Source organism: Meriones unguiculatus, chromosome 10, assembly GCF_030254825.1.
Source record: "Meriones unguiculatus strain TT.TT164.6M chromosome 10, Bangor_MerUng_6.1, whole genome shotgun sequence".
Lineage (NCBI taxonomy): Eukaryota > Metazoa > Chordata > Mammalia > Rodentia > Muridae > Meriones > Meriones unguiculatus.
Window position 1 is genome coordinate 52049874 of NC_083358.1, and position 27269 is coordinate 52077142.

Consider the following 27269-nt stretch of genomic DNA (forward strand, 5'->3'; position numbering starts at 1 on the left):
CAAAGTGAAATGTGAATATTTCCTTCATGATAATGAAGAGTAGAACTCCAGCTCCCCTCAATTATTTGGATAGATGGCCCACTCCCCTCCTGGCTTAAGCTCTTGGGGGAAGGGAATTAAAAGAAGAAAAACATTCAACTGTGGTTCCTGAGCCAGAAGGTCCCAAAAAAATGGAGGAGGTGCCTGCAGCTGGCCAGAACTTTTCTGCTCAGAATCAGGCAATAAACTGGGTTTTCAGGAGTCAGAAGACCACACAACCCCTGTCTCCATGGAACTTTCATCTTGATTCCCCTGTTTGTGTTAGGAAACTACTGTAAAGGCTTTCCCACAGGTAGCGGAGGGAAAGGTACCCTGGTTTTGTGCAGCCAGGGCCAGGCATTGTAACCTCTTCAGATTTTATAGTTACGGGTTTAGAGTTGTGGGCAAATCTAAAAAGGAAGTTCCATAAGCCAGCTTGCACTATCAGTTTGGAGACCCACTTATTGCTTGATTTGTCACTTGGTGAGGGAAACCTCAGCTGTAAGGGAAGGACAAAGCCCTCTCTGTGGGTTGAAGAACTGAGTCCAGTTTTCCCTCTTGTGGCTTTTTTTTATTGGACACTCCAAACCATTCTGTGCCATTGGTCAGATGTCAGTGGAGGCAGAATGGAGCATACTTCACCACCAGATTCCAGAACCTCTTTTTACTTAGGGGTATGGAAGCAGACAGAAGTCCCAGGAGGGAAGGGCTGGAGGCAGTCACAACCAAGTCTCCTGAACTCTGAAGAGAATTGTGTCACAAACACATATACCAAGTGTTCCTTTCTGAACTCAAGCAAAAGAGCCATATGGCTCTTAGACTTTAAGTCTTAAAATGCAGCTTCCATGATATGTATCTAGATTTGAATGTGAAATAGCATTGTAGAGGAAATTAAAATGGGAACTGCATCAGGGCACACTGGTGGGATGTTTGATAACTGCCAAGCTCACAAAAGCAGACCCTTGCCCACATTCACAGAAATCCAGGTGCCTGCTTTTTAAATGCATTTGATTAGCCTCAAGATAAAATGGGGAGAAAGAAGCAGTGCAGGAAAGCCGAAATGAGGGGTGTGGCTAAAGCTCCAGACCAGTAGAAAGGGCTCCAGGCTGACCTGGGCTTTCCAGGAGCCCCTGAAGTTCCTGAAGGCACATACCTGCTTCAGACAGTGGCTTTGGGTGACCCCTAACAGGGCTGAATGCATCCCAGCAGACAGTTAAGAGCCTGGCCTGCTCCTACCTCTTGGAAAGAGGTGTTGAGGGTGCTTTTGCTCCCAGGGAAGAAGCATGGGAAAATTGCATCCAGCCAGGACCTGCTGTGTGGGTGACCATTTAGTCAAACATTATTTCTATTTACATGACAACTTCTTAATGGTGTCCGTATAGGAGATCTTGTAGATTGTAAAACTGAGGTCTGAAGGTAGATTGCTCAATATCGGGCTACAAGCACACTAGCTTCAAGCCTCCTGTTAAGGGGATAGCACATCACCTAGCTCTTTAAAACCCCACTCCCCAAGGACAGGAAGAAGGAAGAGAGAGGGAATTGGAGGAAAACATTGCCTAGACTACAAGAACCAAGTCTCCTGTAGTTGAAACCCACATACAAACTACTTAACTTTTAAAAACATGGTTTAGAGGTTTTCGGCAACCATTCATGGCAAATGCATCTTTTCCTTATCATAAGCTGTTCCGATAAGGGGTGGCAGAACCAGAGCACTATGGAAGCCAAAGCTCTGGGCTCTCCCACCAGAGCACCGAGTTCCCTTAGCAAACTACCCTGTTCTGGGATTCAGAGGCCCCCCACACCCCATACTCCTCGCAACAGAAACTCTGGGCGCCAGGGCTGTTGCTTTCAGACCCAGTGTGGCTTTCCTGCCACCCTGGCTGAGGATTAATTCCAATTATGTAACCATGAGGAACAGACTTGGGCCGGTGGGGTGACATGGATGGCAGTATGAGTGTGCCTGGGGGACAGCTCTAGGATTGAGTCTCCACCCTCCCAGAGGAGGGAGCGGAGTGCAAAGCTCCATCTCTTGGGAGAGGGGAGTGCCTAGAACCTGAGAGGAAACTCAGGGGACATGGAGGTTATTGCTTGGATTTTTCTTCTCTTCCTGACACACAGGCAGGATTCTATAGAAATGATAGAGTCAAGTTTCGGTGGTTCCTGCTTTATTGGTCATGACAAAAGGCACAAAACACCCACGGCTCCAAACCACGGGGCGTGCTTAAGGCGCGATTGTGGGCTTGCTAATGTCACAATTCATAAATGGAGTCGCACAGGGTCGCTCAGCCCAAGATTCTTCCAGGCCTCCCCCTCTGCTAATTTCGGGCTCCTCCTGACCCCCAACTTCTCTTCTAGCTTCATTTTTCTGGCAATGTACTGGGCCAGGGTATCCTGGTGTACTGCCAAGATCTAGCGCAGGCGTGCTGGCCCTGGTAGAGCAGAACCTGGCTCTCCCTGCACAAGAGAGCCTCTCCGAGACCCGAGGCTTCCTGCAAAGGGGAGGCGAAGCAGTCTGCACACCTAGGGTGCCCTAGGCTCAACCCTAGCTAGATCCCAGACCCGATCACCACCACCACCACCACCACCACCCTCCGCCCAAGTTGGTAAGCTTCACTTTGGAGAATAATCGCACCTCTGCTTCTCTCCGGATGCTGTGGGTGTGGAAGAGACTGGGCCCAGTAAGTCACAAGGTGAGCAGCTTTCACACTCCGTGGCTGAGCGCAACACTGAGTGGATGCAAGTTCCCAGCAGCAGGCTTTTAGCGCAAATACAAACACTCTCTCTTCAATCACTTTCCACACAAAAGACTGAGGTGGGCAAAAATCCAAAGACATCCGCCAACAACCAAGTGTCATTTTCTGGGTGATCATAGCTGAGCGTTCACTTCAGGGACGTTGGCAGTTCTGTCTTGGGAACCGAGGCCACAAACTCGCCCATCACTGGACAGGACGGGCCGGCTGAGCCCTGCCGAGGTGCTGGAAAGTGGCTCTGTCTGGTCTCACACCGTGGCCAGACCACTGTAGAGGCTTCGCCTAGCTTTTCCCAGGTCCCAGCTCTGCAAGCCCAGGCTTCTGCAGACCTGAGCCAGGTGAGCCCTCCCCAGCCCTCTGGAGCGCAGAGCCCCAGAAGCTCTTCAGAAGCCAGAGCCGGTGGGTGGGCTGCCCTACACGCCAGCTCCAGGATAAGTTGCTCAAACGTGTAGTTAGTGCGAGGAGCTCAGACGCGAAGAGTTCAGCAGCTAAATTGGAGGGGGCTTTCACTACTTAAAGTAATGATTTTGTTATTCGGATCTATTGCTTTTAAATATCGAGCTCCGAGACCTCTGTCAACGCAGCCTTTTCCCGGCTGATGCAGGATGTGAATAACGGCTCCTGCCCTTCGAGCCGAGGCTGAAAATACCGCTTTTACGCCTTCCATAAGGATCGCCCAGGAGGAGGAGGGAGCGGTCCTTCGAAGACCGCGAACTTCACAGCTGCTGCTGTCCAACTGGGCTGCTCCTGCCGAGGCTGAGGCTCTGGGTGTCTGGTAGATGGGGTGCTCCCTTTCTCCAGCCCTGGACCGAGGCCGGGCTCCCCGGTTTCAGCGGGACAGACACACCCAGTGCCTCCGAGCTGTGCGAGCCGCACAGTCCGGGATCAGGAGGCTTTGGAGTTTCCACCCGTCCTCTCTCCTCCGCCACTCACTCCCCGGAAGCAGCCAGCGGGCTGAGGGCGTCGGCAGACCCCCTAGGTGGGTCCTCCTTTCTGATTTTCATTTGATGAGCGACAGCTTCCAAAAATTTCAGTCCAATAAAAGGGCACCATCAAGGCACAGCCGATTTATTTTCCCACCTACAGGCAAATAAGATAATATACACATGTATTTTTTACTGTGTTTCAAAATTGATTTCAATTGAGGTCGGCCCTAAAAACTTTCTTTCTTCCTTTTTTTTTCCAAAAAGTTGTGTTTTTTGTTTGTTTGTTTGTTTTTAATTTTAGCTCAAACACTTAAAGTGCAAAGAGCAAAAAGCGGAACTTTTTCTTTCCTAATCCGAGGAGTAGCGAGCTCTAGTTTTCCCACAGGCAAGAAGAAGCTAAACGTTTTCAGGCCAGCGGGGCACACAAGGTCACGAGGTCATTAGGCCCCAGACCCTGCAGGAAGCTCAACCTTGACCTTCCTACCGAAAACCTTAGCGCTGGGCGCATCTCTGTCCCGACCCCCCCAGCCCAAGCCTTGGTCTCCAGGCCAGGGAATGACTTACCACCGGGGTAGCCCGGCCGCGCGCTGGGCAGGCGGTCCTGCCGCCGGTGAGGTCGCAGACCCGCCGGGCGCCCGGAGCGGGGCGGACGCCAGACCAGCCTCGCAGACTCCAGCCTGACGTCCTCCTCCTCCAAGCCCGGAAGCCTCCACAAACGAATCATTTCCTCCACTTATGCAGAGATAGGAGCTCTTAGATCAAGATTAGTATGTTGAAAACCTGATTGAGAGCCGCCTGATTAGGCGAGGGCGGTGGAAAGCGGCGCCCCCTCCCTGCCTCCCCCAACAGCTCCAGCGCGCCCGGCTCTCAGAGACCCACTCTCGCTGGCAGGCGAAGGGAACTCGAATTCTCCTTGCAAAGCTCAGCACAAAGGGCCGCAAATAAACCTCCAAGCTAGACTCCAGTTTTAATCCCTCTTCCAGGGCGTCGTCCTAGGCCTGCCTGCTAAGGCCAGCGCCCGCACCTTCTCCCTCTTTTTTGGAGGGCCTCCTCCGAGCGGCGTCTTACAGGAAGTGCATTGTTATGTAGATTCCCTCACCCAACCCTCACTTTGCTTTTGACGGAAAGAAACAAACTAAGGAAAACGAAAACACTAGCAGTAAGTCCAAACCTCACTCCTTCTAGGCTCTACACTCTCCTATGCTCACTCCTGTGCTTTAGAGCACAGCGACTCTAAGTCTCAAGTCCCTCTTATTCCGCGCTAAAGTTAGTGGAGATGCGAGGGGCGGCGGCCGGAGGCTGCAGTGTGCACGTGTGCCTAATGGCTGAAAGGGAGAGCGGAGCCGGGTCACGTTCAAAAGTCCCCTGTGTTTAAGGAGGAAAGGGGCAATCAAAGAAAACCCAAACTCAGCCCTTCCCGGCCGGCTCGGCCCGTCCACCTCTGCACCGCCCGCCTTCCGCTGGCCGCTGCAGGCCGGATCCGCAGAGCCGCTCTCTCTTCTTCCACAGGCAGACGGGAGCCGGGAAGACAGTGTCCCCAGGTCTTACCACAGACCTTTCTGTCTAAGTGACGGTAACTAAGCACGGTTTTGTTACAAGGCTTGAAAAAATAAAGACCCCAATATGTTTTCATACCACTTAAGTTCCAAACGTTTCTCTTTTGTTCATCTAAAAGGACAAATAGGAAAGTCATTTAAAAAATAACTTCTTACGAAGTTGCCTTCTTCTATAAACGAACTGAGACCTTATAAAGAAATAAAAACAACTAAGCATGCAAACAAACAGCCCACACTTTCCAATTCCTATCAAAGTGACCCCTACCCCCACTCACGCCCCCGCACGTGGATGCGGCGCGGGCCGGACGCCGCTATCTACGCACTGACTGTCAGGAATTAACTGACATTCGCCAGTAACATACTCTCGTCTTCCCTGTATCCTTGCCTTCAAATCTAGCCGATCGGAGCCCCATCTCTATCTTAACGGAAAACTTTCTGCCGCGGGAGCGACCTCGGCTGCGCACTGGGCAGGACCTGAGCCTAGGAATCCCGGAGGCCTCCGCACCCCTCCTGCGCCGCTGCGGATGTAACCCGAATCTTTGTTTAGGTTCTGGCTGGGGAGCGAGAATTTAAAGACAAGTCAGATGCAGAAAGCAGATTCTTAAAAAAAAAAAAAAAAAACAAAAAACAATCGAGCTAAAGGGCCGTCCACACCCCCACCTTTAGCACTGAACTTGGAGTAAGTTGTCTGGCGCAGATAAAGATCTTAGCGTGGAGGGAAGGCGGGTTTTCGCGGGGAGGTGAGGCTGGCCCTCCAGGAAAAGGCTTTCCCCCGCGCCCCCTCCTCTCCGACGTCCCCACCCTCTGGAAACCCAACTTTCCCTCTTTTCCTGCAGGGACAGGCCTCAGTGTGGCTGAGAAGAGTCGGGGGCGGCGGGTCGGGAGAGGCGCGGCCGCCGGGCGCTGGCGGCACCCCTGGCGTCGGGGCGGAGGAGGCGGGGGCGCTGCGGACGCCGGGGCCCCTGACCCTCCGCGGCTGCTATGTGACGGGCAGCGCCGCGGGGCCATGTACTGGAAGAGCGAGCAGATGTTCGTGCGCAAGCTGGAGGGGAAGGACGCGCCGGAGCTGGCGGTTCCCCGGGAGAAGGTGAGCAGCCACGCCGGCCGGCCGGGCCGCCGGGGGCTCTGTCCTTGCGCCTGGAGAGTGGTCGGCCAGCCCGTCGCCGCCTCGGCTCCAGGCCTGACAGTTGTTTTTATTATTATTATTATTACGTAGCAGCGTTAGGTAGTAATCAGCGCGTCCCCTCCCCACGGGTGCCCTTAACCTGGAGCATGGACACGCGAGTTGGGAGGCGAAGCCTGGAGCCTAGGGCGCTCGCGGGCCGTGTGAGTCCTGCTTTTACTCAGTTGAAGCTCCGGTCGCGGGGATCCGGGGCAGGGTCGGGGCATCTAGGCTACCAGGCGCCAGGTACCAGCCGCCGCGTCCCGCTGAGCCCGGCTCTGGCCGCCCGTCAGGTGCGCGAGGGGCCCGAGGACCCGCGGCGACAGACCCAAGGACGTGGGTCGTCTGGAGCCCCGCTCTTAGAGAGGACCAGAAGAACAGTCGGCCAGAGGGGCCAGGTCCGCGGCGCCAGGCGAGCCTAACGGGGAGCAGGCAAGCTGTCAGCCAGCTCGGGAAGCTAGACCGGGGCGCGCGGCCGGGCCCGGGGCGCACGGCGGGACGCTCAGCCCAGTCCGGGGCGCACGGCCGGGGCGCACGGCGGGACGCTCAGCCCAGTCCCGGGCGCACGGCGGGACGCTCAGCCCAGTCCGGGGCGCACGGCGGGACGCTCAGCCTAGTCCGGGGTGCACGGCCGGGGCGCTCAGCCTAGTCCGGGGTGCACGGACGGGACGCTCAGCCTAGTCCGGGGCGCACGGCCGGGGCGCTCAGCCGGCCCGGGGTCCCCGGCGGCTTCCGGCAGGGCGCGGGCGGGGCGCGGCTGGCTCGGGCCCGCCGGGCGGTGGGCGGCGGGAGTTTCGCGGACGCACCCCGCGCCGGCGGCCCCCGGAGCGGCCCCCGGACTCTCCCGGGGCGGGGAACGCGCTTGGGAACGCCGAGGGAGGCGGGAACCCTCGCACCCACTAGCCCGACCCCGGACTTCGGGAGGTTCTGTTCTGTAGAACAAAACTGAAAGTGCAGCCGGGGCTCGGGCAGACCCGGGCCGCCCGCTCGGAAACCTTCCGACCCGCGTCGGGTGAGGTGCTTTTTTTTTTTTTTTTTTTTTTTTTTTTTTTTTTTTTAATGGGACAAATTAAATTCAGCTGGATATTTCCATTATGCAACCCGCTTTTTGCACTGGTTAAAAATAATCCTTTAGTAGCTAAAATGTTGACTTACTGAGCACTAAGTGGCAATTCACACCTGAAAGAAACCAGTGTAAGTCGCTTAGGGTTCTAATTGCTTTAAGTTTACCAAAGAGCTGCTGGCTCCGTTTAATCTGAAGCATTTTCATTCAAATTGTCGGAACAAACACCAGGCTTCTTAAATCCCACTGTAATTAGCTTTCAAGTATCCGATTAAACCTCTTCACCTTTCGGGCTATCCTATTCAAAAAGCCCCCCCCTTAAAAATATATGTGTGTCTTGCTCTTTTAATTGCGGTTATTAAAGAAATCGAGTTGCGCTCCCCACCCCCTCCTCAGTCCCTTTTCTTCTCTCCCCCTCCCCCCGCCCCGTGCCCCCTTTAGCCGGGTGTTCCCCGCTCCCGTGATTGACGTCTAGAAAGCGCTCGCTTTGTGCTCGGAGGCCGGCTATTAGCTGGGTCCCCCGTGGGGGCGGGGAGCCGGGCGAGCGCGGCTCGGGCGGGCAGTCCTGGGCGGCCCGGAGCCCGCAGCTGCGCCGGGCTCAGGTGCCGCGGCCGCACGCGCCGCCCGTGCGCGGCCTGAGCGGCGCTGGCCGAGCGGGGCCCGCTGACCGCGTCTCCCGCCCTCCCGCTCTCGCGGCGCAGCGCCCCGGGCTCATGTCGGAGGAGTGCGGGCGGCCTGCAGCCCCGGCGGCCGGGAGGACGCGCAAGGGCGCCGGGGAAGACGCAGCGGTGAGTGGGGCGGCGGCCCGCGCGGGTGCCCGGCTCCGGGGCCCGCGGGGCTGGGAGCCCCGGGAGCCAGCGGGGCGGAGGGCCGGGAGGGGGCGCAGCCTGGGTGCCCCCGCGGGGCGTGAGCCGTGGAGGGGAGGGGGGCCTGCAGCAGCGCCCGGCTGTTCCCGCAGGTGAACCCCGACGGCGCCGGGGACGAGGACTCCTGCTCCTCCTCCGCCCCGCTCTCCCCGTCGCCCTCGCCCCAGTCCATGGCCTCGGGCTCCGTGTGCCCGCCCGGCAAGTGTGTGTGCAGCAGCTGCGGCCTGGAGATCGTGGACAAATACCTCCTCAAGGTAGGAAGCGGGGTGAGCGAGGGAGCCCCGACAGGAGTCGGCGCGAGGCTCTGGGACAGTGCCCCGCCTCGCGGCAGCAAATCCGGCGCTCTATGGCCCGCGGCAGGAGAGTGTGCTGGGAACTGTAGAGTTTTCCTTGTTGTGAACCAGTACGGGGACGGTCCCCACCAGCAAAAGAAGGGCTTGGGGAAGCGCCACCCAGCCTGAAACAGCTGCCAGCTGCCTGGCCTTTTGTTTTCCAAGCTAGACCTTATTTACTTAAAAATCCGTTAGTCTCCTCCAACACACCCGTGCTCCATCTGAGCAGTCCCGGGTCGGTGTGCCATTCCGCATCGAACGGCTCCTTCTGTGACTAAAAGCACAGTCAAGCGCCTTAAAAGATCTTTTGTTTTGAACTATTTATCATCGTGGTCATACATTTATTTACAGGTACCTGGAATGTACCCAAAGCCACGGTTTATATAAGGCTTTAGAAGCTCTTTCGCTACCTCCCAGATTTTGCTAAGCGCAATGGAGTTATGTCCGACCAGGGCAAAGGGAAGTACAATTAGGCGCCCCTGGAAGAGCCTCGCTGGAAGTGTTTCACGTGGCGGTTTGAGAGTTGACTGTCTGCCTTAATTTGCTTTAACTGTTCTCTTAAAATACTGTGCGCGGGGGCGGGAGGGGGTTTTGGAGTTGAGATTCTGGCTGGCTGCAGTTAACCCAAGTTACTGCAAGCAGGATATTGGGTCCCATGCGTCTTAATCTGAGCACATTGGATTTCCAACTTCAATAGCTTTTAAAAACCACTATGTAAAATAATGTTTTCTAATATACCAAATGAGTTGCAAACCAGTTCACTTTCTGACCCTACCCAAGCTTCCAAGCTTCAGTTTCAGAAGGATTAATTACAGAGAGTAAAAGTTCAAAAAGTGAATTAGTGGGTTTCTCTAAGCTCTTGTCAACATTCGGGAGCTGCCTCCTGGGCGGGACGAGAATATCGCTCTGGAGGGCCCAGACAAAGCACCAAAGCGGCTTGGGTAAAAACATTTTCAGTGTTGTTAGTTGATTCCTGAAGCTGGCAAGTTACCCTGGCTTTCTCTTTAAATCTGCATTCTTAAAATCCCATTTCCAGTTTTACTACTTAGAAAGCGCAGTGGTACAAAACCATCCACCAAGTCAAATTAGCTTCTTGTTTTGAACAAGGTTCTCAGTCACCGGCAGAAGCTTCAACAGAGTTTCTGAACCGGACTTCAGATATAGAAAATAGTTACACAGGTCAAGGTCATCGTCTGAATTCTACGGATTCTAGCATTCATCTTGTATAATTTTATGCATTGCTTATGCGTGTCTTCATAGTGTAGAGAAATCATATCTAAGTGGTTCTGCAAAGTTATCTTTTGTAATTGGACAGGAGTCTACCTAGGAAAGTTTTCAACATACAACCATATCGTACTAGGATTTTTAAGTTGCTTAAAATTTGATACCATGGGATCATGTAGAAACTTGAAGTTCGAAGCCTCCCTCTCTCCAGTTAAAGTGCTGTCTTCTCACTCTAAGTTTGAATCATAACTTCTCTCTGGGAAGAAGTGTTTTGATCCAGTGTAAATGAAGCTTTTGAGACTATAGGGAAACACCATGCTGAGGGCAGGCCACAGAGAGTCAGGCAGAAGAGACTGTCACCTGCTGCCCCTTTATAGCCCTGTCCTGTCCTAGCCCGGTCTGCAGCCATACTGGATGAATACTCCTTGAATACTTTTATGGGAAGGAGTCCAGAACCCCTTCCAGAATCTTCCCCGGCTCCCTTCAGTCCTTAGCAGAACAGGGACTGTTAAGAATCTTTCTTTTGTTTTTCAAAAGAACCTTTGAGGAAAGGTGTCAGGCCAAGCTTGAGGTCTGGCTTTTGTAGAGTTAGAGAGAGGCCCCAGCTTTGTTTTAAAGCCTTACTTTAGAAAACAAAACAAAAGCCTGGGTGTGATTTAAATAAGGCCCCAAGAGATGGACACTCAGGACACTTGGACGGTCTATATTAACTGGGTACAATTTACAGGAAAACATGAGGAAAATAACATCTCAACTTCCAGGAAGTATTTTTCTCAGTTACTATTTTTAACCCATTTTAATCCAATTGACTTTTTAAAAATAATGAATATATAGTTCTCTTGAAGAAAGACCCAGACTTCAAACATAAATTTTCATCAGAAATTAAATGTTGCTTTGGGAAGAGGCTCCTAACTCCTTAGAAAACCATCATTTTCTTTACAATATCATTTGTATCTCCCTATCAGTAAAACACCCGACTGGTAGTTACAAGGCACAAACCTGGTCAGCCCCAGCCTGCAGGCCAGCACAGCCCAGTACTCCGCTTGGTGGCTGAAGCTCCGATCTGAAAGGAGGGCAGCCCCAGCTTCAGGTGACCTGAGTGGCTATTTGTTCCCAGACATTCCTTGCTCCTAAGTCAAAGCCTAGAGTACCCTGCTTATTAAATACTGTCCTGTCTCACTACCTGAAGTGCAAACAAATATATTTCCCTGGATGCATTTAAAACCACCCATGATTATATATCTTTCTCCAGAAGGTAGATGGTTAGATAGGTAGGTTCCCAGTAGCCTCCTCCTTGGCACTTTGCTCCTGGTAGCTGTGCATGTTAGGGGGTTAGGGAGAGCAGAGTCAGTTTCTCTACTGCAGCAATCTCAGGTGTGTGAGGGAAACCTAGTGCTTGCTTTCTTGATTAGGGTAAGTATTTTAAAAAGCTGTTTTCTGTCTCTGTGGTTCTTCCTGATAGGAGCACAGTTTATAGCTATTTGGCCAAAATATAGGTCAAAAGGTTTGTGTGTTGACTTCCATAGCTGCCAGGTTTCACTGTAGAAGGGATTGGAGCAAAGACAAAAAGAGAACCTGGATAGATGGCTCTAGAATAAATGTTTTTCGCTTGAGGTCTCCTCAGAGGGAAAGGGACAGAGGAGAGAATGACTGTGAAAGAAAACCTGAAACCTTCAAAAGAATAAGAAAACAAACTTGAAACATAGCCTGTGGGAGTCTGCTTTCTTGCTGGAGTGTAGAGAGGACACAGCCAGATGGCTGTTCTTGTGTCAAGGGTGCTGTCTGGGTGGAAGCATCCCGAGCTATGCTGGGTATCGCAGGGCTGACCGCTCTCACAGAGTCCGCTGGGCTCTGAAGGGGATGTGTGCTGACGTGCTGCTCACCCTCATTTTCCCCTTGCAGGTGAATGACCTGTGCTGGCATGTCCGCTGTCTGTCCTGCAGTGTCTGCAGAACGTCCCTGGGAAGGCACACAAGCTGTTATATTAAGGATAAAGACATCTTCTGTAAACTTGATTACTTCAGGTATACTGCCAAGCTTTCATTTTAATAAACACCCACAGAGTCATTTAAGAAGACCTCTATAAGAGGGATTTTTGACATGGTTTATTTACTCAAGGCCAACTATTACGATATATTTGACAATAGTTTTTGAGATCGTATCTTGCTACGCAGTAAACCTCCTGTGTATGTCTCAATTGCTGAGATTAGAGGATTCAAGCACCATGATCAACTTCTAAAATTTCTGTGTGGGGGGAGGATGGTTATAATTTGTACTAAAACTAAATTAGTGTTAGCGTGCTTCCTTTAGGAATTGTCTAAGTAAAACTTCATTTTGGATTCTATCCCCACTCTAGAGGATGGAAGTTTGAGGTATTCAAAACAGGCTTTTGGGCTATGAAATAAAGGACGAGACACACGATGGTAGCAGTGCCCTCGTTTCAAGTCAGTGTTGAAATGGAATAAAATCCCTATGCAGGAAATGATCCCTGGTAATAAACCTCCAAGGTGTCAGGGGCTTGGATACTGTAATCAGCCACACTATTATCTGAAGAACAAACTATCCCTGAAGTGTTCTGCCAGAGATCCTGCCTTTATTTGTGGTCTGTCCTTTGACTTTGGTTTGCGAGACTATATTAAACACGGCGTGTTCTTTCTGTGGTTCCCCATGGCTGGCTAAGTGTCAGGTGTCTTCCAGAACCTACTTCTTTGGGGAGAGTTGTCTAAAGTTGTAGGCATTGCTTTAAACGGGGTCATGTCTATCTCTTCTTTACTTGCATTCCTAAATGAGGAAACGTTCACTGTAGAATTCTGTCTAGCAAACTTAGTAACCCTAATTACAGTGTTGATGCGGAAACCTTTCAGAGAGATCAGCGTTTGGCACTGGATACAACTCACATGCATTTTAGTGAGGCAGAGCCAGCCATATAAGACAAGTGATCTTTACAATTACCAAAAATGTGCACTTCTCACCAGTGTTATTCTCCTTTTTAAAAAAATTTATCTTGCATTAGTAACAATTACTCTTCAACTTAGAGTATGTTTACTCTTTTGTGGTAAATAAACACCTTATGAAAATTTTGTTTTTTAAAAAAATTCATTAAAAAGATCTATTTCTTTTGGATTTTTTATATGTTCTGAAACTAATCTTTAGAATTCAGTACTCCTATTAAATAACTGGCAATTAGAGATGGTCCCTGGGTAGACACAGGCAGATAAGCGAACTAACCTGGTCCACCAGTGACTTCGGTGGAGTCACACCAGGGCACTAAGACTGGGAGGAGAGCAGTTGCCACGGCCCCGGGATCTTGTAAATGCCGATAGATGTATCCGTAGGATTTAGACGCTCTTTGCAGCGTCCGATGGCTGGCAGTGTGGCCGTTGTCATGACTGGAGCACTTTTGGATTTTTCCTCCTCGTGTAGACCCTGTACATTCTCTGATAATTTCTAATATAGATATGCTAACACTGTCTGCCCCCACTGCCCTCCCCTTGGTTTCAGTGGGTCTTTTGTTTGTTTCTGGTGCTAGGGACTAACCCAGTGTGTTTGTTACCCCCATGGGCTATCCCATGCCCTCAACTAGGTTTCTTGTCGGTCTGTGTTTCTGTGTTGACTTGGCATAGTTTTGCCCTTTGAAGTTTTCAGCTTGGAGTGTGCCTGTGTGAGTATACGCGTGTATCTGGAATCTCTAGGTAAACTACACAGGCCTCAATATTTGACCCAATAAAAGGGCTGTTTGAAACTCCTGTTTCATTTATTTTAAAAGAAAAAATGAAAAGAAAACTTCTGGGGGACATTTTTTTAAAACAGATTTGAACGGGGACCCTGTCTCAGTGCTTCCCATATTGACATTAAGAAGAAGAATTAATTCCTGTTTCAAAGTACTTAACAGCTCACATAATTCCGATAGACGGTGGTGTGTTAAAGGTTCCTGACAAACGCCTCGCTGTGCCTCCTCCCTGTTGTGCAGGCGGTACGGAACACGCTGCTCCCGCTGTGGCAGGCACATCCACTCCACTGACTGGGTCCGCAGGGCCAAGGGCAATGTGTATCACTTGGCCTGCTTTGCCTGCTTCTCTTGCAAGAGGCAGTTGTCAACTGGAGAGGAGTTCGCCTTGGTGGAGGAGAAAGTCCTGTGCAGAGTACATTTCGACTGCATGCTGGATAATCTAAAGAGAGAAGTGGAGAATGGTGAGTCAGTGCAAAGTATCAGCCAGAGTCTTTCAGGTTGATGAATGAAGAGAGAAATTGATGATGCCCCAAGGTCATTAGAGGGGGTGGAGTGAGCACTGCCACCAGTAAAGGGCTCCACGTGCTGACTTGCAGCCAAGCGGTGGCCTCTATGTTAGTTCCATACTAGAGTCTGAGACAGCAGCCTGGAGTCCGGGGTCAGCCTTTGTTTTCTGTTTATTTGCCTTCCTAGGGTGGGCCTTAGACGTACGCTTTTAACTGACTGCATTTCAGGCAGAGCACAGAAGGCTATAAAACACTGACTTCTAGAGTACATTTGCAACATGTTTTAACACTTTAGGTGTGTGAGGAAAGTGTGCAGAATTACAGCCCCATCCGTGTTACCAGCTGGGTGGTGTGTTTTTAAACCGCAGGTAACGGGATTACGGTGGAAGGAGCCCTCCTCACAGAACAGGATGTTACTCACCCAAAGCCAGCCAAAAGAGCCCGGACCAGCTTTACAGCCGATCAGCTGCAGGTAGATGTGGCAAGATGTTTGTGATCTTTGAAGCCCCTTCCTCCCCGCAAAAGAACAAACAAACAAAAAACCCCAGACCTAAAGCAAAATAAAAACGGGCTCTCCATGCTGCCTGAGAGTGTCGTTTTCTAAAAGGTTGTCCTAAAATTTCTTTTAAAGATCTAACTCAATGAAGAGTATAAATGTGTACTTACTGCCCTAAAAAGCCATGGTCTGCCAAGTCTACTCATAGTAGCTTCCTATCTTTTGGTATCAACATCAAACTGGGACACAATATTGGTCTGTTGTGGCTTCCAGGAGCATCAGTCTAAGGCAGAGGTTTTGTTACATGTAAGAGAACAGAGAGGATGACTGGAAACTCAGCTGAAGGAGGCAGCACCCAGGGCTATGGGGCTCTGATGTGATGTTGTTTGAGTAAATCGTGTGTTATTGAATGTTAAAAATTGTGCGAATTTGGTCTAGGGAAGAACAGAAACTGCCCAGGACAGACAGGAGCCTACTGGCTGGCACCAGTCATAAAGGGTTGAGGCAGAGACTCCACTCTCCCACTAAGGCAGACCCTGCCCTTGGAAATAGAGGAAAGTCCTCATCACAGTTGTCCTGGGTGTGACCACATCTCATTTGTGCAAACTGTCAAGACAATACTCCTTGCTGTGTATTTAAGTCTACATGTGGAGATTCTTTCTGTCATATTTCCTAAAAGATCGGTGTGGCTGAAGTATTTTGTTTTGTGCTAAGATAAATGGTTTACTGCACTTTCGCAGGGGCTGCTGGGCATGTTGCAGTCCTGAGCTGAAGGCAAGCCCGTCTTGTTAACAGATGAAGGAAAAACCACACCTAGTAGTCAGGGAATTTCAGACTCAAGAGTGGTATTTTAAGGAATGATTAGAGGGGTACCCTGGACGTGACCAGTGTTCTGAGGGAATTTGGCAATAGACCAGAGGCTGAGTATTAAAATCGAGATCCATTAAGAAAAAGCCCTCCAAGTACACAGTTGCTTGGTGTGTTCATTAGACATAAAGTCTTTTACCAAGAGTAATTCATGAAGAATAAGACATCATTTGAGCCTTGTTGCTCTGATGTTTCCTAGAGTGTTGGAGACAGTCACATACATCCTGAGGTTGGAGTGAATTCTTATCCAAGCTTTGCAAAAACACCCAGTCATAGTAAGTAGGCTGGGTTAGACAGATTCCCTAACAGACAAGTATCAGATTTGGAAATGGCCAGATTTGGAGCTGACTGTGACTTTGACAATTACAGGCTTCATAACTTGGATATGAAAATTCCTTATTACAGTTAAAACTGGAATCTTGAAGTCACGGCGGGTAACTATATAACCTCCTGTGGGAAGAGATAATTACAGAAAAAAAAATAAGATGGAATATTTGTGGAGTTTTTTTCTGCCCAATCCTGTCTATGTCTTCAACTCCTCACCCGTTCCAGCAAGTCCTCAGGGTAGTCTGCCTCTCCATGGGGCACAGGAGTGACCCACAAAGTAACCAGCCACTCAAGGGACTAGCACAGAGGAGGCTCACACAGATGTGCCCACCTCTGTGAGACCATGTGCTTCACTAGAACCCAGCAGTCCAGAGAAGAGAAATTCTGAAGCTTGCAGACAGCCTTATAATTACAATGTGCCACGTTCACAAAATACTTAAACCATGAGTTGCTGTGTGAGACCATGACCTGAACCATAAGCTTTAAAATGATCAGAGCAGGTTCTAAAAAGTGAAAGTATGGTCTCACTTATTCTGCATTCAGTAGCACTGATGCTTATACCCAAGACTGTCAAAACAAATGAGGTACAATCCTCAGTTGTTCCAAAGAACAGGAAAGCTGGTATAGCCATAGATTTAAAAGAGAGGAAAGAAAAAGAGCTGAATCACTTACTTTCAACAGATTATCTGATAAATCAAGCATTATAATCCCCTTGTCAAATTGCCTCAATTTTGAGAAAACTGAATATATTCAGATATCGACTTAAACAAAATAATTTAAAATTGCCCCTGAAAACTGAGTTAAGACTGCCCGGGAGGTCCTTGCTTTGGACAGAGGAGTGTTAACATAGGATAGCTAAAGAAATTCCTAAAATTCCATTTCCAAGTCTCACAGGAAGAAGTTTCCAAATCAGAGGGTGTGTCTCTACAGATGTGTCTGAAACATGGCCCACTGATGAGAAGTATACTTAAATTCCTGCTGGTGCCATGGCTCCGCATCAGATGCGCCAAGGTTGGCACCTGGCTTTTCTGGTAGACCTCTTGGTGTTAAATTGATGACGCTACAGGGCTTTGCCATACTCCTCCCCCCAAGAGTTCCCAGAAGGACTGGGAGTAGTTTGTAGTAGCTAGAATATCTGCAGAGTAGAGAAACTAAGTAGGAATTCAAAGGTTTGTCTTTTCTTTGTGTGTGTGTGTGTGTGTGTGTGTGTGTGTGTGTGTGAGAGAGAGAGAGAGAGAGAGAGAGAGAGAGAGAGAGAGACCAAATACTGGCACTAGGGAGGCCTGGAAAGGAAAGACAATGAGTGTACTATTTTCTTTAGAGTATTCTAGTTCTAAATGGTCAGAGTGTACTTACGTTCTATTTCATTCCTTGATGAATTCTCTTGCTAAATGTATGTTGGTTTTATTATTAAATTTTTACTTCCGAGGGTCTTTTATTTCTTTTTTAATCAGAGAATCAGTGATGACTTTAGAAGCAAACCCCCAAACATCAGTTTTGCTTTATCTTTGTGAAAAATTAAAGGCACAATCAATTCACTCGTCATTTTGTCTTTGGGATGTTACGCTCAAGTCACCCTCACACAAGCAACACCACAGGAAAGCAGTTCCTTGGATTAGGGAGGGAAGAATGAAGGGACAGAGTCCATTTTGCCATTTGTTAAAATAAGAACAAGTCTATGTCCCTTTTACAGTGAATATACTGATACAACATTGAGTGAGGAGCCAGGAGCACTTGATTCTAGGGGAGCCACTAACCAGGGCATCTTACTGAAAGGGTCATTTGCAGCCACACATGTTTCTGGCTCACCCTGGACTTCTCTCCATGCTCTTGAGACGTTCCTCAAGTTGTCAAGGTTCCTCTGTCACCAGCTCTGACGTGTACATTGCACTGCAGCCCCTGCAGAGAGTGTAGTGCCCACCACGGGGGTGGGGCAATGTGGAGGGATACTTTTCCCCTAGACCCCTGGGAGCTATTACCTCTCCAGAGAGATGGGTTTTGGGAAGTGATCTGTTAGGCTACCTATGGCAAGTGAAGAGGCAGGCACTGGCGGGAACAGGCCAGGGCTACAGTCCATACTGCCTGGGGTGGGGTGGGGGCAAGGTGAGGACAGGTGCTCACCTCACAGCCCCGGCAAGCAAGGCCTACCGAAGCCCCGTATTCTTTATTAGTTATCTTTTCTCATACTCCCTCAGCTGTTTGACTTTGTGTACTAAAATTCAAGATTACTGGATTCTCATGATTCCCTCTGTTTGCTCCCAGAGGCCTTGACTGTGGTTTTCATTTTCCTCTTCTCATTACCTTTGATTAGAAATGATTGTTGGCATTTTTGTATTTTTCTTCTAGGAACTTAAAGTTCTTAAGTTTCTACCCCTGCCATCTATGACCACATACATGCCGTAGTACTTGGCATGGTGGTATTAGTCCAGGTCGTCACGGCTGAACTGCCAGACTTTGCTCAGCTCTTGTGCACGGCCTAAAGGATGTTTCACCTTGTTAAATCTCAGAGGTTGCTTCGCGTGGAGCAAATGCCTTTCACACGCAGCAGCGGACTCTACCACTGCAGCACAATCTATTTGAAATTCAGTGAAAACCATGTGAGGGGTCTTGAGGCCGTTCAGACCCTTGGAGGCCAGAGACAACTGTGGTGTGGCTTGTGTGTTCTGTTGGTGAGCTCTGAGACTCATGGAGAGGGATAGCATCTGTAATGGCACAGCTGAGAGGCCGAGTTCATGCTGCAGTGGGTGATCTTTAAAGATCTCAGCATAAGAGTTTGTGCAAATTTACATAGTATGCCTTGCTTTCACTTGAGCTTGGCTGCATTAATTTTCAAGTACCAAAGCACAAATCTCATTTTCTTTGTCTTATCTGTTCCACCAGCAAGATGCAAAAAATAAAGCTTTTAACTATTTGCTCCCAACGTTTTATCTTTAAAACCTACAGGTTATGCAAGCACAGTTCGCTCAGGACAACAACCCAGATGCACAGACCCTCCAGAAACTGGCAGAAAGGACAGGCTTAAGCAGACGTGTCATACAGGTAAAGCAAGGATGCAAAGAATTCTGCATCTGATGTTGTGGGTGTGTCTGCTCTTCCTCTGTGACAAAACCTCAGAATGCTCCTCCTACTTTCACTCTGAGCTACATTTTAAAAAGAGTATGTGACCTTTCCTGGGGAGATGCAGCATACATGTGTCCTCACTCACTCCAGACAGGACGCCAACGACAGACCAAAGTATAGACACCACCAAAGTACAACCTGGTGAACAATGAGTTTTATTGTTGTTACAGGTGTGTGGGTGAGGGGTTGCTTACAGGAGCAAAAATAACTCACAGATAGCTGCATCACCAAAGCCTGCTCCAGTCTGAGCAATAGCTCACAAATCTGGGTGCCTAGAGCACACTGCACAGCCTGCAGGCAGCTAAACAGGTTGGAGAGTGTCCTGTTCGAGTGACTCCATTGATATAAACCTCTTCTGGGTAGCTTGGCCAGCTGGTTTCCATTTTCAGGCATTTGCTGCTTCTGCTGGTCTAGCCTCAGAATTTTCTTAACAGCTTTGCTTTTGTGAGAGTCGGTCTCAGCTTTTATCATTTACTCTGTCAGGAAAGGTGCCTAGTGAATCTGGTCGGTTTCAGGGACTTCCTGAAGCTATTCTGAGTAGCTTACCCTCCTGCTTAAGGACCTTCCTGAAGGATGGAATGTTTCAATTTTAGAGGAAACTGTTAAACAACAGCCTGAAATGGGCTTTCCAGGAGTAGGCCACATTTGTCAGATAACTCCTTACTCATTTTTATTCTGTTCAGAGAAGCTCTAAGCCTTGGGCTAGAAGTTCCAAGCCAAATCTTGTTCTGAGCTCAGCTCTCCTCTCCTCTTCCCTGCTGTTTTCCCCTTTCCTCCCCGTTTCTGCCCAACCCCTCCTTGTATAGGGTGTCAACTGCCTTTACTAAAGATCAGGGAGAAGAGGTGATATGACCAAAGCTAGGAAAGAATGAGGTGTAGCCAAACATACTATTCTGTAGAGTTCACATAAGAAAATTCTGGGTTTGGAATTGCAAAAGCCTGTGCATGTTGAGCACCCTTTGCAGAGGGAAGTTATAACATGATGTGGGAAAGAAAGGACAAGGTGATAAAACACGGGAAGAGTGGACCCAGGACTTTTGGTTGTGGTGACCAGGAAACTATTGCAATGTGTGTTTATGTGTGTATGTGTATGTGTTCTTGCTTTTAAGAGATCTGACTGCAGTGTGGGTCCATAGCTACACTCCAGAGAGTTTCTTACTAGCTGTGAGTGATAGCAGATACTGGCTGCTAGCAGGATGAGGACACAGCCTGGACACAGCAAGAGAGAAGCAGAGGAAAGATCGTTGCTAAATCAGAAGTCAAAGAAAGCTCAGTTGTCCACTGGGAGTTGCCCACAGTCACCTTTACCTGTGCTAGCCTTGCTAGTGGGGTAACTGGCTGTGAAAACAGCATCAGAAGGGATGAGCAGGGTCCAGCCAGAGTCTCACACCTTGGACTTGGGCTGATCCTTTAAAATCTCCATATGAGTATACAGAGTGGATGAGGGACCTGAGAGCACAGACAGGGTCACAGTTATCGCCTGAAAGGTGTAGAGCAGGGCCTAATGAGAAAGACCGCACTGGCAAAGCAGCAGAGGGCTTGAAGGATGGTGTCAGAGAGGTGCCACAGGGGGCCAAGATGGCGTAGAGAGGCCAGGGACAGGGAACATAATTTAAAGGAATTGTTGAGGGTTTTGTTTGTTTTTAAAAAGAAACCAAAAGCACTAATCATAACCAGCAAGAAAAGAATTTGTCTGGGACTGGTGGATTATGAATTTCTTTTGGTACAAGCATGTTGTTTCTGAGGTCCTCTAGTTGGTGTTGAGGCGCTTATTCTTGAGGGAGCAGGAATTGATTCGGGTAAACAAATAGCCTGCACTTGGGGACCATCCCCAGCCTCCACTTCCTCCTCAGAACCCCGTCCCTCCTCCCCTCAGTGGGAGCTGCTTCCCTGAAGACAGGGCTTCCAGCATATCTGGATGACTGCAGAGCGTTTAGTCTCCTCTAGGGGGCAGTCCCCACAGCCTCGGCGCTGCTCACGCTGTCCACAGAAGAGGGGTCAAACCAAATGGAGTGCTTAAAAGACCGAGAAGTGGTGTGGTATTAAATGCAGTATGAACTCGAGGAGGGCAGGACAGGAGGGAGAGTCTCTGCAGGGTGGGTGTCTTCAAGCGTCTGTGAAGGAGCAGATGGAAAGGACTGGCTCATCATGAACTTTCTTCACGGCAAGCTGCGTCTGCGGTGTTGATGCTGCTGCTGGCTATGAGGTTTCCTCGTCGGTATTTCAGACTCTACAGCCTGGAGGGTTCCTTCTAATTCCAGACTTTGTACATTCCTGGTAGAATGGAGGCAAGAAGGTCAGGTTCATGACTATTGGGAATCTGGCAAAGAAGACGGAATGGTCTTCCCACAGTGGGTTGTATTACTGCAGGAGTAAGGACCCAAGAGAGACATCTGCCAGGCTGTTTCCAGGCATTTATCTAGGCCACGATATGCAAGTCAGGTTGAGCTCCAGCATTAGCTTTTAAAGATTTCAGTTTTGGTTTGAAACTTTTACTGTGTACATTGAATGTTTGATGTTTTTGGTAAGATGGCAGGAGACCGGCTCAGCAGTGGGCAGTGTTGTGTCTTCTACTCTGTGCGATGGGTGGCGCCACTGTTACAGACCTGTGGGTGGTCGTGGGGTGGAGACTTTGGGTGTGATCTCCAGAGAGTGAGTGAGGACTCTGTGGCCTCATCCTGCTTTTGCTCATACCTAAGCCTCCACCTAGAAACATACCCTGCGCTTTCTGTAGTCACCTGCTCTGGGCTGCACGCCCTAGGACACTGGTAAATTTGTCTCCCTTGGTTTGAATTCATGGCTGGCCAGCCCTCAGCTTTTTAGTCCCAAGGAACAGGGTATGTCTTTGAAATCAGGCCAACCTTTTTTCCCTTATAAATTCTTTGCGGCTTCTCTTGTGCCATGAATCCCTGGACACATGTGACACCCCTGGCCTTTCCCTGGCTTGCTATACCCAGAGGCCAAATGCTTATTCTAATTTCTTTAAGATCTTAGCTCACTCTTTATCATTTCTGCTGTGACACAATTTGTTTGGAATGAGGGTAATCAGTGTGTGTGTGTGTGAGTGTGAGTGTGTGTGTGTGAGAGAGTATGTATGAGTGTGTGTGTGTGTGTGTGTGTGTGTGAGAGAGAGAGAGAGGGATTGTGCCCGGGGCCTTGTACTGTGTGTTGAAGTTGGCTTTTGCGGTCCAGAGTCCACTCATGCAGACTGGCCTCTAGTGTCAGGCCTCACGTACCCAGATCTGGCCTCACCAGTTGTAAGTACATCATTTCTGTGGTAGAGTGGATAACAGCATGGTTGGTACTTCGCTTTTTATGAGGTCTCAACAGTTGGGGGTGTTTGCAGTTCATTCTACTTAAACACAACTAGATTGTTCTTATCATAGAGTTGACCTTAGCATGCTTCTAAGGGAACAATCTATGTATTCACCGAGAGATTGAACTCAGCAGGTTAAATGTGATGGGGATGGCTCAATCAAGAATCTTGTAGAAAGCTGCAAGTTTCCAGTGGGGGTTTTAATAATGGGAACAAGGATTTGGAAGGCATGCAGCAAGTGTCTTATGAATACAACAGTACTTTCCTTTTTAAGTTCTGATTAAAAGACCTTTCCTGTTTTTTGCTTTCTCCAAATGCCAATAGTAAAACTAGAGGCACATTTCCAGAATTCTCGAGGATTTACCATTTTTAAAAGATACTTCTTTAGCATAGAGTAGACCTTTAAGTAAATCACCAAAGACTAATAGCTGAGAAAAAAAAAATGCGTGTTCTAATACTTGAGCTAAAATGTTTATCCATTCAGTGGACTTTTAGAATTATTTTGTGGCTGGATCGTGTATATCCCAGACTGGCCTCTAGCTTGCCACAAAACCAAAAATGACCGTGAACTTATGATCTACCTGCCTCCTCTTCCCAAGTGCTGAGATTACAGGCATGCATCGCTGTACCAAGAGCTTCCTCAGTGGATGGACGTAGGATAAGTGACTAGGGCTATTGATCAGAAGCTGCTGTGTGACCTTACCACCTCTCTCCTCTTGTCAGGTATGGTTTCAGAACTGCCGAGCCCGCCACAAGAAACACGTCAGTCCGAATCACTCCTCCTCCGCTCCAGTCACAGCCGTCCCCCCATCCAGGCTGTCTCCACCCATGCTGGAAGAAATGGCTTACTCTGCCTATGTGCCCCAGGATGGGACAATGCTGACCGCACTGCATTCTTACATGGATGGTAGGTAGTCCGGCTGGTAACTTCTAACATGTGCTTATTGATCTCACGTTCTGACAGAAGACCTCAGTGATGGCTGAAAAACATTCTAGGGTATAGAAGACAGTGATCTTAGCCGACTGTTTAGCACTTTGCTTTACAGCTGAGCTGCAGACCTCAGTGGTGAATTGCCACTTGGCATTTACTGGAAACATTTTTTGTTTCTCTTCCTTCTTTTAATTAAAAAAATCCCTTTGTTTTTATGTTATATGTAAGGGCGTTGCCTGCATGTATGTCTGTGCATGAGGTAACCATGGAGGCCAGAAGAGGGCATCAGATCTCCTAGAACAGAAGTTAGCAGATAGTTTTGAACAGCCCTGTGCGTTCTGGGAATTGAACCTGAGTCCCCTGGAAGAGCAGCCTCACAATGGCTGAGCCATCTCTCCAGCCCCTTTTTGTTTTGTTTTCAATTGGATAAACATTTAAATAATTTACTTTTCTATGGTCAGAGAAGGTGTTGTCATCTGTCTGACCTGGAGGGTTTTTGTTCGTTTTTTCCACCTTTTTTTTTTTTTTAATTGAAGTAAGTCAAACATATAGAAGGCACACACCAGTGCTGGGCTTGGTGGCCTGCCACAGCGAGCATCCTCTGTAAATGGTACCCAGACAAAGGTGAGCAGCAGCAGCCTCCAGAAGCCCAGCATCCCCTCTAGGCTTTATTCTCTTCAGCCAAAGTTGATCTCGACTTCAAAGGCATTGTCCTTATTTTCTTTTTAAACTTTTTTTTTACATTTTATTTATTTATTTGTGGGGGTGTGGGGGTGCACGTGTGTGGTGGCACACTGTAGAGGTCAGAGGACACCGGAGGAGTCAGTTACCTCCTTTCGCCCCAGGGGATGCTGGGGCATGAACCCTGGTGCTCAGGCTTGGCAGCAAGTGCTATTACCCGCTGAACTCTTATCCTGTGGCTTCCTGTAAACTCGCACTGTGACCTTGTGCCTCTCCTTCTCTTCTGGAGTGTAAGGATCACTCATTGCTAACTCACCACAGAACAGGAATCGTTTCACCTCTGTTTGGGGGTGGATAGCCTGCTGTGTTCCCTTTGGGTATTTTAGGAACATGGTGGCTGTGGCTGTCTTAGAAACATCTTCTGGTACCTGTGACTCAGCTACTCTATGGTGTGTGTCTGGGAGGGCAGGTCAGAGCAGGCACGCTGCTGCTTCATGCTCTTCTGCCACAAGCTTCCCACTGGTCGACCAGCTCGTGCTGTGTGTGAGCGCTGAAAAGTGCTCCTGTTCCCGCCAGCACCGCGCACCCCTTCTTCATCTGGCCATCTCAGTATGTTTACCAGCCTTTTCTCGAGACAAACACGATGGCACCCCTCCCCAGTCCCTTGGACATCTGTTTATATCTTGTGAAGATCCTGTATATATATTTGGTTTCTCATCTGATGGTTTCTCTTTTTTTTAAAACGACTTTATTTGATTGTAACCTACATATCAAGCCTTTTGGTAATAACATGTGTTGAAAGTATCTTCTGCTTGAGGCTTCTAAGTTGTTTGATGTCTTGCAATAAGAGGACCACTCTGTTTTTTTCTTTAATGATTATTTATCTAGCTGTGGTGGCCTAGTCCTTAATCTTCACCACCACTCAGGAGGAGGCATAAGCAGGTAGATCTCTGAGTTTGAGACTTGCCTGGTCTCAAACTTCTGGGCCAGCCAAGGTTATACAGTGAGATCCTGTCTCACAAAATTATTTTAGGCCAATAATGAAGATTTATATATATTTTTTTTTCTAGCTTTTTGGCCTTCCATTTTTAGTATATTTCCTTTTAATTTTTCCTCTAGTTTGAAAATTCCATGTGTATAGAGAGTATAAAGCCCATGAATTGGCTTCTTGTTCAGTTGCTGTGTTACGATGAGGGCTTTCATCTCTGTGCTGACACTCATCTGCTTGGCATGTCATTCCTTCTTTGAAGAGTTGCGTTACCCAGGGTTGTGTGGGACCTCATGTTTGACGGCTCCAGTGTCTGTATCTTCTTTTTCCTGCATCTTCTCTGATGTCTCCCCTCTGTTTTAAGGCAGGCCAGATCTTATTACCTGCCAAGAAACAAACAAACAAGCACTTCATTTCAGATACTGGGTAAGAGAAAGGAGTAACCTGAGGCCCTGGATTGTCTTTTATCAGACAGTTTCCTGCAGTACAAACTTGGGCCACAGGAAATCACCTTAAACAGCTTAGTCATCCTGAAGCTAGTCTCACTCAGTCTCACTGCTCTTCTGCTCTGGATCCTATACCACGGCCTGTGTGTGTTTGATTTTTGTTTATTCCACCACCCTGCCAAATCTCTAACTGAGCTGTAAACATCCCAGCCTGTCAGACATTCTTCACGTGTCAAATCTTTTAGTGTCTCTGTTGGGAAGAAGCCTCATTTTCTTTCTCTCCTCTGTGGGACTTTCCACTCCTCAGATATCCTCTGAGCTCACAATCAAGTCACTGCCCAGATCTCTATTGCTCTCAAGAGGGAGGTTTGGTTTGAAGCATCACAGCCTTAACCTAAAGCAGAATTTCATTTTAAGTTTTTGCTCAAACAAACAGCTTATGATTCGATTGTGCCATGCAGTCACGCTGCTGTGGAACTGCCTGCGTCCTTTGAGGGACCGCAGTGCTACTTAAGACAATCAAGTTTAGATGCCAGCAGAGCACGGGCTTTCTCACCTGTATCCCCAGGACCCTGGAGACTGAGGCTAAGGAGAACCATGAGTTGTAATTCAAGGAGAGCACACTCACATACTCCTAAGGGAAGCTGGGGTGCGGCCCACCCACACCCGCATACAGACAGATAGCATCTGCATACAGGGCCTTTCTCACTGCAGGGCAAGGGGCAGCAAATGAGACACAGATGGAGTTCGCCACTATACTAAAGATGGGGTGCTTGAGGAACCCCCAGATACTTAATACACTCACTGTGTGAATGAGGCAGTGGTCCTGCTGAGGGGATACAGCGACAGTGATTGTTCTTCTGTCTGACACCTGGATACAGTCAGTTCAGATAAAACTGATGCCCACACCTGAGACAGTGATAGAGGCACCTTGACTTGAGATGACCCTTGTTTGTATAAGCCGCTCTCCGTCACCCTAAGGAACTGATGCCCACATCTCTTTCTGTTTTGTAGCTCACCAACAACTCCTGGACTCCAGCCCTTGTTACCCTATACAATGACCCAACTGCCAATAAGTCATACCTAATTCCTTCTTTCAGGGATAGAAATGATTGAGGATATAAACTTGTCATTTATTATGTATAAAATACCATTGAAAAGATATTAATGTTAATTTTTTATTTAACACTCAAAGCATTTTGAACATCCTTTCGCTGCCCAGGTATGTATCTATAGTTGGCCTGCAAGACACTTTTATTGATTCTTCATTTTGTTTTTTTTGTAAAACTTATGTTTACAAGAAGAAAACAAGTCAAAACATTTTTTTTGTATTGTCTGGAAATAGTTGGCTCTAGTGTCTATCTGTTAATTTATTTGTCATCAAAAGAGCACTTTGCCTAAAAGACTGGACTGATAATGTGCAAAATGTTTACAATCCTTTGTGAAACTGTAGTTTATCATTAGTTTGTACCTGTAAGTTATTGTTATAAATATTATCTGTATTTTTTGTTATATACACTTTATACCTTGAGGCTTGTATCTGTGAATTTGCAACTGAAGTTTATTTTGCCAGTGTTTCTGGATCAGCTGAAGGCGCATCCACTGTAGCATGCTGCGCACACCCCAGCAGTGTCTGCGCTTGGGAGTTCTAGCTGTAAATAACACCTAGTTTACGAAGCCTACCGCTGTAAGTTCATTAAACACTTTGCATCCTTGTGAAAGTTGCAGCCAGCCCGTCTTCTGTGTGTGTTGTCACCAGTAAATTGCTCTTAATTTTTTTTTAAGCCATTTTGTTTTGAGTTGGGTCATGAGTTTGTTTCATTGGGAAACCTATTTGCAGATGACTAGTCTTAGCAACAACAACAACAAAAACAAACCCACATGAAGATGTCTCATTTGGCCCTTAATCACTTCTAAACTGCTAGTCAACCTAAGGTGAACTCAGGACAGAGTGCTTCAGACTG

At 48.4% G+C, this 27269-nt stretch overlaps 1 protein-coding gene across 2 annotated transcripts; it reads left to right on the forward strand.

Annotated features, from left to right (window-relative positions):
- The first annotated feature begins 6241 nt into the window (after positions 1 to 6241).
- Positions 6242 to 27026, forward strand: Lhx8 (LIM homeobox 8). Of its 2 annotated transcripts, XM_021662656.2 has the most exons (9): positions 6242 to 6337; positions 8177 to 8263; positions 8434 to 8595; positions 11800 to 11921; positions 13868 to 14088; positions 14502 to 14605; positions 18767 to 18862; positions 22983 to 23166; positions 26320 to 27026. In XM_021662656.2, the coding sequence occupies exons 1-9, from the start codon at positions 6257 to 6259 to the stop codon at positions 26364 to 26366; spliced, it is 1104 nt and encodes a 367-aa protein (XP_021518331.1). In that variant the 5' UTR covers positions 6242 to 6256; the 3' UTR covers positions 26367 to 27026. The 2 variants fall into 2 exon arrangements, with proteins under 2 accessions (XP_021518331.1, XP_021518332.1); XM_021662657.2 differs by lacking the exon at positions 6242 to 6337 and having other exon boundaries at positions 8189 to 8263; positions 22983 to 23170.
- The last annotated feature ends 243 nt before the right edge of the window (positions 27027 to 27269 follow it).

Coding starts and splice junctions, on each gene's coding strand:
- Lhx8 (XM_021662656.2), top strand. CDS start 6,257: ATGTACTGGAAGAGCGAGCAGATGTTCGTGCGCAAGCTGGAGGGGAAG. Junction 11,922..13,867: donor TGTAAACTTGATTACTTCAG/GTATACTGCCAA, acceptor CCTGTTGTGCAG/GCGGTACGGAACACGCTGCT. Junction 23,167..26,319: donor ACTGCATTCTTACATGGATG/GTAGGTAGTCCG, acceptor TCTGTTTTGTAG/CTCACCAACAACTCCTGGAC.